The 15000-nt window shown below is 35.9% G+C and overlaps 1 protein-coding gene across 6 annotated transcripts in view; it reads right to left on the bottom strand.

Moving 5' to 3' along the window:
• Nucleotides 1–15000, bottom strand: part of LOC135204157 (uncharacterized) — a 740069-nt gene that overhangs the window by 538707 nt on the left and 186362 nt on the right. For 5 of the 6 annotated variants that reach the window (XM_064234190.1, XM_064234192.1, XM_064234193.1 and 2 more), the window contains one exon: nucleotides 1283–1321. The exons of the other annotated variant lie outside the window; for it this stretch is intronic. In XM_064234190.1, the coding sequence (XP_064090260.1) occupies nucleotides 1283–1321 (39 nt within the window). The remainder of the gene's footprint in view (nucleotides 1–1282; nucleotides 1322–15000) is intronic. 6 annotated transcript variants of the gene reach the window in all.

Here is a 15000-nt window from a genome sequence, read left to right as displayed (position 1 = left end):
GAGAGAGATCCCAAAGGACAGGATTGCACTTTTCACTAAAAGATGCTATGGTACTCTTCTGTGTCTTCTGAGTTTCATAAAATTATGTTAACATTGTCTTTTTTTTATTCACAACATGCAAACAATCACATGGAACAAGCTAAAAGCCAATGAGCTTCGCTAGCACCTTCGCAAGACAGAGAGCATGTTTATGAGGCACAACATGACATCAAGTAGCGCCTCTTCCCAAAATGCTCCTGTTAATATCTGGAAACATCGTACCTACTAATGAACAAGGTATTATTCCAACAGGAGACAAAATTCGCTCTTCTGGTAACCTGTGACACTAAAGCAACAACCACAGCCCAAACCTAGTCACTTATGGCACAGTGTTGACTTTTTTCAATACAGCACACGGAAGTACAAGTAATCTATTTATAAATCCCACTAAAATAAGTATCACAGCATCGCCTTTTCATTCATTAATAGCATACAAAGTAAAATGTCGCTGATCACACTGTGGTTCTGGGACAGACGGGATTCACCTAGTGACAGAAGTTAATAAAATCGATGGAACCACGGTCAGGGGAACAATAGAATAAAGATATATATATATATATATATATATATATATATATATAATATATATATATATATATATATATATATCTTTACTGAGTAAATTATTGAATTATTATTAAATAAATAAATATATATAAAGTGCATATATGTTTCTGGCAGTCTTTTCATCATTTCCCTATATTCCAATGAACACTTACTTGGCTTAGACAATCCGCTGGCAGAACTCCAAATATCACAAGTGTTTTTGCAGTCTTCGGGGTGGGGGAGAGATAAACAACGCGCTACTATATATAGTATATATATATATATATATATATATATATATATATATATATATATATATATATATATGTGTGTGTGTGTGTGTGTGAGTGTGTGTGTGAGTGTGTGTGTGTGTGTGTGTGTGTGAGCAAGAAGTTGACGAATGAGAAACTCCACCAGACTGGGCTACTATAGTTATGCGATGTCAAACATCCGGCTAAAATCTTCCAAGGAAGTATCAGTAGAGGTAGGTCAGAAATCACAGGAATGTGACCAATACCAGATGGTAAGAAGATTATGCTAATTTAATATTATAAAAAAAAACACGCAGAACGCATACACACACACAAAAAGGTTAGGGATGGTAGAGAGAGACATGGAAAGTGAATTCTGACCACTAATTGTGCACGATACGAATACTGATTAAACGTAAGAGAAAAAAAATACACTGCATCACTACCTGTACATTCTCCCGGGACGGTAGTTTCATCTTCACTACCTGAAAAGAAAAAAAATAACAACTTTAGCCACTTACATAAATAAATGAGAACAGTCCGCATTATCATGAATTGTTAATAAATATTTATATTAACCACGAACATAAATATATAAGTATAATCCACAATATTATGAATTCTTCAGAAATATAAATATATTAAGCACATAAATAAATACAAGAGAATAGTCCACAATCATATGAATTGTTCAGATTATATATTATAATATATATATATATATATATATATAGTATATATATATATATATATATATATTATTCCCAGACAATTATAGAGGAATTTTCTTCGGCATACCTGAGTGCAACACAGCTTTCATGTCTTAATTACAACTACATAAATACACCAGAAATAAAAATGAATTTGTATCATATTTCCAATAAATTAGCCACTTCCTCTATGATCATGGACAATTGTAAGCTATATAAAACCAGTCAAGTTATTATTACCACTAAAATCATATATAACACCAGTTTTACCTCCTAAATTAGTTACTTGCAGTTAATAATATATCATACTGTGTCCAAACCAGTCACAATAGTAAGTCCGCAGTTATGAATAGATCTGTCATTCTACACATTTGGACAAATATAGCGTCAGCATTCTGCAGGGCAACTGAAAGGTCATCTCTCTCTCTCTCTCTCTCTCTCTCTCTCTCTCTCTCTCTCTCTCTAAAGTTCTTTAGTTTTTAATCCAGGAAAGTACCCCAAGCATTATTATAGTAATTTTTCTTTAAGACATGTAGGATCTACTTCAGGTCTCTGAACACTTTTTGTTATCTAGTTTTGATATACTACGATTTACTCATTATTTCTGAAGTCGATTCTATAAACAAAATGGAATATTAAAAAAAGGAAAACTGTAGATATTACGCATGGTTTACACTTTTCATATTGTTTTATTTTGGCGTTATCGATTACATATCCATGAAGGAAGAAGGACTTCCTTCATTCTTTTACGTATTTCTGACCAACATTTCGCCAAGACAACCTAATTTTATTTTTTATTTTTATTTTCATTTTTATTTTTGCATGAAGGTCCTGACAGGGAAAAGGTAACTGTCAAATGTTAAAATTATGTACCCTTGTAATTGGTTTTACTCTTTCTTCTGTCATATTCAAATGTACATGTACATAAATACTATATTTGCATGAAAGCACTATACAAACATATAGTATACATAAAAGCGTAGCCAAACAGACAAATATACAGGAAATCACATAGACGATTATTCATACATATATACATAATCATACATACTAATTAACATACATATATACACACTCATATTTTTACTCATAACCATGGAAGTAAATATGAAGGGATTCGCATACACATGATTATTTATACATATATACATAATCATACTTGCTAACATACATACACACACGCACTCATATTTTCACTCATAACCATGGAAGTATATGCTACACTGGCACTGCAGAAGAGATATATCATCCTTAGTTGATATAATTATAGTTGACACCCTGGCCGTTGTGACGCCTGATAATTTACAATCTATCAAGTAATCCCCATTAGATAAGTTATTACTCAATATACTTAATATACTTCCCCTGTTTTTGGTCAAGGAAGCGTATCAGTAAAATCTCTGTGGAAGTGGATACATAAAACTGTTTTTCAATTTTGATGATGATAGAAAATAATCAGAATATTCCCCAAACAAAAGTACAGCTATTGGTGACAGGTGTAAAAAAGAAAAAAGTTATTTAGATTAGATGCAATTACTACAAGACTTCAGTACTTAAGCAACAATCTCTCTCTCTCTCTCTCTCTCTCTCTCTCTCTCTCTCTCTCTCTCTCTCTCTCTCTCTCTCTCTCAGCTAATGATCAATGGCTTTCCAAAGGCGGCTCACATCAAATGCTATTCTCTAATTAATAAACCGCTCCTCGCAAATAAACCCTCATAGTTAGCATAACACGTGACGTTTTAACAAGGGCGAAGGCAAACATAACCTTTATTAAACTCATACCAAAGGGGAAGAGAAAAAGAACGTTCTTAAAACACGGGGATGCAAATTGATCCCGAGTCGTCATAAATAGAATCCAAGCTGTCAGCGCCTCCAAAGAATCTTCTATAAAAAGCTTTTATTGATGGCTTCGTACGGCGGTGACATCATCTTTGTTATCTGGACTCGGCTCACTCACCATGCACGCACGCATGCAACCAGAAGAGTGCGACAGAAATGCGTACTTTGCACATATAGTAATTTAAAGGTAAGCCCTTTTGTCTAACAGTGGGGGAAGGGCAACTTCAGATAAAAAACAAAACAACTGCTGAAAACTTTTACAATGTTAGCAATTGAAAAAGAAACCCACAAAATCACTGTGTATAACGTGTTTATTTATGAGTATTTACATTTTATTTTACTCCACACTCGAGTACTTTCAGGCCCTATCTGTGGCCCATTTTCATGAGATGTGTGGGTTGTCAGCCTTGGTCAAGACTGCTGGGCCTTGACCCAGGCTGACAACCTACACATCTCTTGAATATGGGCCACAGATAGGGCCTGAAAGTACTCGAGTGTGGAGTAAAATAAAGTGTATTACTCATAAATAAACAGGTTATACACAGTGATTTTGTGGGTTTCTTTTTCAACCTTCAGAAGAAAACTGAAAGAAGTTTTTGTTTGGTCCAATGTTAGCTATTTCAAACGTATCTAACACACATTTCCTTTGTTACAAAAGACTAGCACTTCCATCATTTTTACCGTAAAGCTTTTGTAGGTTCATACACCTCAAGAAATAGCTTTTCCCCCTCCATCCTCCACAATTTCTCTTAACTGTTTCATAATAATCGCTTGATTCACAAGCATCCCAACTTGTCTACACCAGACTGGTCTCCCCCTTTGGAAATTACCGTCTTCGGTCCTAATGTATACTTTTTTGAATCAAAACTTTATCATACTCGAATGATAAAAACGCTAAAACCAATTCTAATCTTATTTTAGTGGGGCATTTTCGTTTTCACTGATTTATGGGATACATACCGCCTTAAAAATGTGGGGTGGGGCGGGGTTCACTATTTAGGAAAGACCCGTAATATCTTTCAGAACGTGCCATCTTTAAAAAAAAAATTATTAAAAAAGTGAGGTATGTCAACAATCAAAATGTCTTATTATTCGAAGACGATGAAAAGATGTCATACTTTTCCACAATTATGAGTTATCTATCTCACTCAAGGAAAGCCAATATTACGGTAGGGTTTACGGTAGGGTTCCAGTCTAAGCGGTAGAAGGTCCCTGGGATATCAGTTAACAAGTGACAGATGATATAGCCAACCAATTATCTTACGCAAAAAAAACTAAATAAGTAAATAAATAAATAAATTCAATAGATACATAAAACCTGCCTCATCTAGAAAAAAATAGCATGGAACAAATGAACTTCCTTATCATTAAAGGCTTTTAAAATCATGATCTCGTGTATATCAGTTAACAGGAGACAGTTGATACAGCTAAGCAATTATGTTATGAAAAAAAAATTAAATAAGTAAATAAATAAAAACTACCTCATCTAGAAAAAAAATATAAAAAGGGATAGAAATGAGTGAAAATCAGGCAACCAGTGCATGGAATAAATTAACTTCCTTAACATCAAAGGCTAAGTCATGACCGAAGCTGCAGAGAGAGGGCACCGTACCCACACCCACCCTAATGCCCCTCACCCGAAGGAGCCTCTGCGACACCACGAAATTTCGCTTCTTGAGGGGCGTGATGAAGATTGCGCCACGTCCTCCTCCTCCATCTCCTCCTCCGTCTTAAGGATGGGGCGTGATATTTAAAGTGGGTCGTTCTAAATCTTCAAATGGCTTGCGTGATAGACCTCATAAAGCACAGCTCATCTTCCAATGATGCCGTCTTCTGCTGCATTGCATCCAATAACATCGCGCGCGAGCGCGCGCAAGCCAGCCAGACAATTTGGACTCACTAGAGTCAATTCAAGTGGATGATGGGAATGTTTCACCTAACAACGGGTGATAGAAACGGTTAAAAAATCAAATCAAATCAAATGGAATTACCCGCACGCGGCCTAAAACACAACGATAAGCATTTGCTAGAAAAATATATGGGTATTTGTGTTTAATGTAAATGATTAGTGCCCTGTTCGAAAGGGGCGAATGTTATAATGGTTGTGTGAATGGGAAGAAGTCAAGATACGGAAGTTTATAAATGGCAATCAGTGGTCTCGTTCAACTGTTTTTTTTTCTCCTATAAATCACACGAAATGCGTATCAATATATATCTATTGGCTTTTTGTAGCATGCCCCATATCTAACGAATGCCGCTTAAGATATAATAGATAGAATTAAAAGTGTAACTAATTTATCAAATATAGAACCTGATGTAAATACTGATTTTTGTAGGTATATCCACGATGTAGTAGGAATACAACAGACATTTTTTTTCACCAGAGACATGTTTTGCATTTTATCTTTTGGCAAAATATATCAAACTGGAAAAAACTTCATCTTAATGATTTTTGTACTAACAAAAGAGGACTCTTATATTAATTTTTGTTATCTATATAATGCCAATAACGACGACTATCACAGTTCTATTACAGACATGTACAGAATATGTTTGTACATCCAGCATATATGTATTGGCACGTGATTATATATATATATATATATATATATATATATATATATATATATATATATATATATATATATATATATATATATATAATTTTTTTAAAGTTTCCTATTCAATTTCCTTACGGCGTCAATAACCTGAATGTTGCGATGTCGATTTAATGTCCGTAAATCAATCAATCAATCATCCATTGAACTGCAAAAAAAAAAAATAAAAAACTTGATCAATTAAAAAAAAAGCAAAATTCAAGTTACGAGTCAAGATGACTTCAAGTATGAAAAATCTAAAGACTGGACTTTTAAGATCATAAAAACAGCATGATTTGCTCCATTACTCTACGTGGTCTATTGGGAAAGGTTTTTATCTTTTCTTTCCAAAGCTGTAAAAAAGGGTCAAATCGTCCCTGTCGAAGTCTATGGAAAGAAACAAAGTACTTTCTAATCTCTGAAAAAAAAATTATAATATTCAGAAAGGGGTTTCATAACAATACGCTAGTTAAAATTCAGGGGAAAAAAAGAGAATAACTTCACTTGCGTTCATTTCAAGTAATAAACTGACATTTAACTCGCAAGTGGACGGCAGAGAGAGAGAGAGAGAGACGAGAGAGAGAGGAGAGAGAGAGAGAGAGAAAACACCCCCATGTCATTGCCACACAATTATTGATTCTGTCTAAACATCAGCTATTAGTCATATTCCTTTGACCACAACACACGGCTTCTAAAAATAAACATCATGAGCCCTCATTCAGAGCGGATCTATCGTAAGACCAACATGCATCGCAAGTATTTATTATTATTATTATTATTATTATTATTATTATTATTATTATTATTATTATTATTATTATTTCCAGATGAACCCTATTCGTATGGATCAAGACCACCCAAAGCTACCATTGATTTGAAATTCAAGCTTCCAAAGAATTCGTTGAGCATCTGAATTCTAAGTAAGAAAGGTTCTTGCATAAGGGTGGTTACTTACAGACTGGATCTGCCAAAAAAAATATTTTACTCTTAGTAAAACAAAGAACTTGTCAATACCAAGGGGAAATTTTTATTTTTATTTTAAAACAAATACAGCCCAATCCTCCTCCTCCTCCTCCTCCTCCTCTCTCTCTCCAAATAAAAGGAAATCAAATTGGAAGAACTTCCATTTCCGTAAACATAGCAAGCCATAAAAAGAGTGGAGGATGCATCTGGTTCGGTCGAGAGAGAGAGAGAGAGAGAGAGAGAGAGAGAGAGAGAGAGAGAGAGAGAGAGAGTCGAAGCCTCTTTTGCAGTCTTGCAAAATCTCGTCCGGGAGACAAGGATGCGGCCATTAATCTTATTCTATCTAACTCGTATATCAGTTTCCCTCGAAGAGAACTACCTAAAAGATTCCGTTATGAGGTAATAACCCCGTATTTTCGCCATTCCCCGCCCGATTAATGGCTGCCTTCGGAGTGCCTCCCGCTCTTCTTCTTTTTCGGCTGCAAGCCGCGCCAAACGTGACTTCACATTTTGAATAAAATGATATATCGGTTAGATTCTGTTTTTACGGGAGAGAGGCGAGGAGGAGGAGTATTCAAATGCTGCTTTAACACACCATGCAATCACATCTTACAGACCTACAATTCTTTTTCATACACAAATATACACACATATATACATACATAGGCCTATACATTTAGATACACACGTACATATATATATATATATTATATCTATAATAAAAATTATAAACTTAAATATAAATTAATAATTCACCTAAAAACGATTTGCCCTAAAAAGAGGTAGTTTCATAGGTACCGGAACAATTATTTCGTCCATTCCTCAAGGAGGGCTGCATTGAGAATCATCATTGCAAATGCGCCACAGAAAATCCAAAGTGGAATCTGAGCACATTATTTTACGAATCGACACATTTACACGTGTATCTACTATATAGCCGATTCACATCAACCGGGCATTTGATGTCTGGGCCAGTCCCTTACGACGCTCCTGACTTGCTGTTGATAAGCTAATCACAGGGCTGAAAACTCTCCGTCTCTCGAGAGAGAGTTCACATAGATAGGATGAATGCTCCACTTCTCCTGAGGGATACTTTGGAAAGACGTATCCCTCAGGAAAGGTGGAACATAGATCCTACTCATGTTAACTCACGAGAGAGACTGAGAGTTTCCAGCCCTGTCATTGGCTTATCAACAGCCAATCAGAAGCGTCGTAAGGGACTGGCATAGACATCAAATGCACGGCTAATGTGAATCTACTAAAGAACCATTTACTTCCTGCTACGGTAGCTTTCCTCCCAAATAGGAAATTTGAGCCTGACTCTCAGGAAGCAATCAAGGTTCCACGTCCTGACCTCAGTACTAAACTAGCACTCTTTTCCTGCTAGCAAGCCAGTGCTTCATCCTGGCACCCACAGTGTCAGTCTGGCTCCGCCCTAGGACCACCTGAATTCCAGACTAAAGAATCTAATTCCAGACAAATAAAAATATAATTCCAGACAAAAAACTTCATTCAAAAAAAAAGTCTAATTCCAGGATGAAATATCTGATTCCAGATTGAAAAACCTAAATCCCGAATAAAAAAAAAACTAATTCGGGAATAAATCTAATTCCAGACTTAAAAACCTAATTCCTGAATGAAAAATCAATTCAGGATTAAAAAATCTAATCCCAGACTCAAATATCCAATTTCAGACTAAAAAAATTCTAATTCCAGGCTTAGAAGTCAAATCCAAGACTCAAAACTTCGCTTAAGAAATATTATTCCCGAAAAGGAATATAATTCCAGGTTGAGAAATCTAATTCCAGACTGAAAAATCTAATTCCAGACTAAAACAATCTAATTCCAAACTAATAACCATCTGAAAAATTCCAGATTTAAAAATCTAATTCCAGACAAAAAAAATTCAAAATCCAGACTAAAATACCTAATTCAAGACTAAAATTCTAATTCCAGGAAAAAAAGTCTAACTCCAAACTAAAATACCTAATTCAAGACTAAAAAATCTAATTCCAGATTTAAAAATCTAATTCCAGACAAAAAATTCTAATTCCAGACTAAAATACCTAATTCAAGACCAAAAAATCTAATTCCAGATTTAAAAATCTAATTCCAGACAAAAAAGTCTAATTCCAGACTAAATTACCTAATTCAAGACTAAAACATCTAATTCCAGACAAAAAAGTCTAATTCCAGACTAAAATACCTAATTCAAGACTAAAAAATCTCATTCCAGGCAAAAAGTCTATTTCCAGACTAAAATACCTAATTCCAGACTAAAAAATCTAATTCCAGACAAAAAAAAGTCTAACTCCAAACTAAAATACCTAATTCACGGCTAAAACATCTAATTCCAGATAAAAAAAATCTAATTCCAGACTAAAATACCTAATCCAAGACTAGAAAATCTTATTCCAGAAGCCGCTACATCTCATAAATCTCGTATGTTTCTTGTAACATTCGCGTGTCGGTAATTTCGGCTGACATCCCGAGAGCAGAGCCTCCACCGACCTAAGATATCACGATATAATTTACCCGGTGCTAGAATAGGAGCTGGCTAACTTAAAATAGCAGGGTTAGGGCGGATATTTACGATTATGGGGCCGTAAAGATGGAGGTAGTTCATCACCTTGAACGCCTTCTTCAATGGATATGGGCTCGCCCCGCGATTCATAAGGCCCCTAGGCCTAAACATTCATTGGGCGGTTAGTCTAACTTCCCGTACCCTAACCTATTAGTTACATCTACGGTCGGGTTTAGTCCATCCCAAGACTTAGTGGGTCCTGGGTCATCCCTACCTAGTGGCGGCGGCGGCGGTGGGGGTTCGGTGCCAGTAAGCCTTACCATCTTCTTGCTGATTTCAACTTCATTTTTTTCTTCTTCACTTACTTATATTTGATATGCTTTTATTTTTACCCCTCTCACATACGAACGTCTATTCTAACCCGGCTCTCTGAACAGTTTTTAACCTGGGAAACGCATAGCCACTAATCTCTCTACACTCACCTGAAGAAGATACACCTGGAGAAGATACACAGGACCCGGAATGGAAAGGGAGACTGGAAAGGCCGAAGCCCCAAGGAAGGGACAGCAACGCCCCTTGAAGGAGGAATGTTATATATTAGGGTAATAGGAAGGAGAGCCATATTTCAACGATATATCTGCAGTGGGAACCACTTGCCCTTAGGGTACCTTTGATGATTATAAGGCAAAAATCAGAGTTATTATAGCTTTTTTGTACTAAAGTATAGAGAGACCAACTACAGTTTTTCTACATGCAACAACCAATATATAGGTCTTCTCTTGCGAAAAGAAATCCTGAAGAAATCTAGAATACAAATGCTGTTATACTGGAAGACTGTGAGGTACAGCAAATCCTCTCACTCATATCTTGTCGTTGATTTAACTACTTGTGTTCTTTCAGCGCAAACGCCCGTGAAACAGGCAACCTAATCCCCTTTTCTTGCCCAGACTTGAAGAACCGTGGGATGTGACGAAGAAGGAAAGTTGTGAGTATGGGAAAACGGGAAACTAGAACAAGATTCGTAAGCAGACGGGAAGGAAAGACTATAATCTTAAAACGATTGGAATTACTAATATTAGACCTCTCCGGAATTTTAAAATTTAGACGAATAAGCAAATAAATTTAAGGTTCTTCCCTGCGAATCGAAACCTCAAGAGCAAATCTTTACTTCATCTCAACTAAGTATCCTTCACTTTACTGAAATTTCTGACAGAGAGAGAGAGAGAGAGAGAGAGAGAGAGAGAGAGAGAGAGAGTCGACAACACATTTCAAAGCATGAGCCTTACATCACTGGCAGCATAAATTTACAGTGATAATAATGTGGATAACATTGAATATACAAGTACAAATCTTCTTTCAAAACAATATATCTGTTATCTTTTAATAATAATAATTAAAAGAAAAAACTCATGGTAGCACGAGTCTTGAAATGGAGAAACAAATCCAAAGTTATGTATGGGTACAAATATATTTAGAAATTAATCTAAGCAGAGAACTTTCGGGAACCTGTTCGATTCTCCTTTTCAAAACTTTCTGTCGAGATTCGTTCTAAATATAATAATAATAATAATAATAATAAAATAATAATAATAATAATAATAATAATAATAATGATAATAATAATAATAACCAGGTACAACACACTATAAAACCGCCCCGTCGAATAGACAAAAAATATATAATAATAATAATAATAATAATAATAATAATAATAATAATAATAATAATAATAATAATAAAAAGCCTCCCATCAACTGCACAGTAATCTTCAATAAGAACGGAATCACCACAGACGAGAGGCAGATCCATAAAAAGAAAGTAATTGTCAAATGAACAGAGAAAAACACAAACAAGTAAAGGTAAGCAAATCAACGGATCAACGCCTAAATGAAAAGGTGCTGTGACAAAATCCGAAAAAAATAGGCAAAGTTGCTGCGAAGAATGCCCTAGGTGGCACACTGTAGACGAAATTTTAGGTTCTTCCGTCCCGCCTCAACGTTTTACTTTGGCTTCTTCCTACTTAACTGTTCAACTTCTTTAACTATATCGCTATCTACTAGGATTGAAATGGCATACTCTCCCACTTTACGACTGTCTTTTGAAAGGATCAGCTAAGATAATTAAAAGATAAAGACAATTACACAAGCGACGTTTTCTTACATGAACGATATACGTTTCCAGATTACGCTCTCTCTCTCTCTCTCTCTCTCTCTCTCTCTCTCTCTCTATACAAACACAGACACACACACACACACACACACACACACACACACACATATATATATATATATATATATATATATATATATATATATATATATATCGTGGATATAAATATATGCAAACACATAAGATGGCATTGTGGCTATTACATATAATATGTGTACAAACACACACACACACACATATATATATATATATATACATATATATATATATATATATATATATATATATATATATACATAACATATATATATATATATATATATATATATATATATATATATAGTATATATACATACAAACACTTAATACTTAGGTGTGTACTTATGAATGGATTCTGTGTACGTATGACGACAGTCAAAGGACAGAAAAATGTGCTGTCTATTCATGAGCTTGCGGCCGGCCAATGAGCGTTTACCCAGACAGTAAATATTTGCCTGCTATTTTTACACGAGAACAAGAAAGTCATTTCCTTTGCACGCCGTCATCACGGGCAAGAGAGAAGCAACAACGCCTTGGACGGACGAGAGAGAGAGAGAGAGAGAGAGAGAGAGAGAGAGAGAGAGAGAGAGACCTTAACACTAGCGTAAAACAATTCTCTGCCACCAAAAATTATTATGAGCCAGAGAGAGAGAGAGAGAGAGAGAGAGAGAGAGAGAGAGAGAGAGAGAGAGAGCACAGTGATAACAACCTAGACAGCCTTCATAAAAAGATAAGAGATAAGGGAGCGAGTCACACAGACAGCCAGCCAGACAGCTTGGTGATACCGTCTGGGCCACAGCAGATAGCGATAGATAACATTATCAGGACTCCGTCCACAGAGCCAAATGCTCCGCGCGCCTTCCTCCCAGCGACCATACAACCCAACCAAAGCCGCGGGGTTTTTGGGGGCGACAACATTTAAAAGCCCATAAACACTCTCAAAGACAAGATTAGCATTTGTTAAGCGCGCCTTTATCGCCGCCCTAAATGACAATAAAGCTACTGGCGTGATTCATATTACTTTCTGGCGACTTATTGTAATGCTCGAGATTGCCACCGCCCGCTCGCCTTCGCCGGGAATGAACGGCTTCCAGTGGAAGAGGGTGATGGTGATGGTGGTGGTGGAGGGAGGAGGAGGAAGGGAGAGGAGAAGCGGAAGGAAGAGGAGGGGGGAGTAAGAAGGGGGAGGGGGAGAGTAAGAGGGGAGGGGGTGGAGGAGGAGGGGACACTGAGATGGGGGAGGGAGAGGAGTTGTAGAAGTCTCGGTGACTATAGACCCGAATCATCCCACGATAATCTTGTATATCGTGTACACACAGCTCGTAATCAACTATCTAAACGTAACATGTCACCCATAGCCTATAAGTGTAGATTTTACTAAGAAAATCTACATCTACATACGAATTGTGAGCATTGTTGTTATTATTTATATAATCTTTAAAGCAAACACAATCAAATACAGCCAGTATACTATCCAAGGCTTGTCTCTTTGCCAACCAAAAATAATAAAATAAGTCTTTCTCCAATAATCACTAATTTATAAAAAAATTAAGAACTATGACCCAGGGCACAGGATAAACTCATTGATAGAGATGTTACACACACACACACACATATATATATATATAATACTAAATTTCAACGTTAAAAAGAGAGCAAACATTTAAATTTATAATACAGCAATAAATAATACATAGTATACAATAAAATAATAAAGAATTACTATTCAAAGAGCGACAAGGGATTTGTTAGTTGCAAAAATCAGTGACGCCAAAAACTATCCAATACAAAATACATAACTGGCAAACATTTACATACTATATGGCACGTTATAACTTACAATCAACCATCCTATATATATCTCCTTCGCTTCTCATGAAAAATTGACCAATAATTCACGTAGAGCCCAAATATGAACAACTCAAAACAAAACCCACTAAATATGAAAAGGGAAAACCACAAAAAAATAAACCAATGAAAAAAAAATACAATACAAAAAGCCCCCCAAAACTAAGAAACTAATTATGAAAAACGCACAAAACAAAACCCACTAAATATGAAAAGGGGAAAAAATGGGAAAACCAGAAATACGAAACAAAAAAAAAAAAAAAAAAAAAATTACCCAAAAATATGAAAAACGCCAAAAACAAAACCTACACTAAATACGGAAAAAAAGATCACGAAGACAAACAAATTAAATAGATTAAGAGATAAATATTTAGCGAAGAGGCCTCTTCCTCTTCCTCTTCCTCCTCCTCCTCTTCCGCAATGCGCCTCCGCAAGTGCTCATAAGAAATATAATTATGGTCCTAATACATTAAAATGCGCCCGGCTATAAACTCTTTTGACAATACATCATATTACGATAACAATTCTTTTTATCTTTATTACAATGTACCGAAGATTTTTTTCCCCCTCTCTTCCCCCTCCCTCCACATCCTTCCCGCCCCCCCCCCCCCCCCACCACCCGAGCCCCTCTTCTCTCTCTCCAAAGGCTGCCCTTCCATCTTGCGGCCTGCAGGGTTACGAGACACAGCATAAAAAGAATGTAACTCGCTACTGAAAGTCATAAATATACAGAGAATAACTCGGAGAATAACTCAACTGCAGGAAGCGTAAATAATCCGGAGTCCCTTTTTCTTTCGGCGTCGCCAGCGCCTTCCACGAGAGACATCCATTTTTTCCCCTCTTATTCTGAAGGCAGCGAGATGCCATTGTGGCATTTTGGTTTCGTGAATTCTTTCCCCTGAACCGAAAGCTCCTTTCCTTTAACGCTTTACACGTACATAATTACACTCAATACACTAATTTGCCGGGGACCCATTTTGGCATCAGATCTAATACACAAGTTGCGTAAGCTGTGATGAATCCTAGATAATAATTAAAAAACATGAGTGATTAAAATACATTTGATTGTCTTAAGGATGCATACTCGTTGGACTAGGAGCCTAATTCCTTCATCTTGCCCAAGGCCGAAGGATGCAAGAAGGAAATCATTCTAAACTTAGAAGTTTAATACATATACATACATACATACATACATATATATATATATATATATATATATATATATATATATATATATATATATATATACTATATATCTTATCTAGAATAAAGTGATTAATATGTTTTGCATTTGACGATGCAAAATTACATTTATTTCAAACTCGAGGGAAGTACCAATATATTTTTTTTACATTAGACTAGCAAGATACTATATACACCCCCCCCCCCACCTTTTTCTTGCTTTAGGAGAGATAATACATGTTCACTTTGATCATAAATAAAGAACCAATATAGCCTTGCTTCTTTGTATAAAG

The sequence above is a fragment of the Macrobrachium nipponense genome, chromosome 44 (genome assembly GCF_015104395.2).
Source record: "Macrobrachium nipponense isolate FS-2020 chromosome 44, ASM1510439v2, whole genome shotgun sequence".
In the NCBI taxonomy this organism is placed as follows: domain Eukaryota; kingdom Metazoa; phylum Arthropoda; class Malacostraca; order Decapoda; family Palaemonidae; genus Macrobrachium; species Macrobrachium nipponense.
This window is presented reverse-complemented; position numbering and strand designations above follow the sequence as displayed.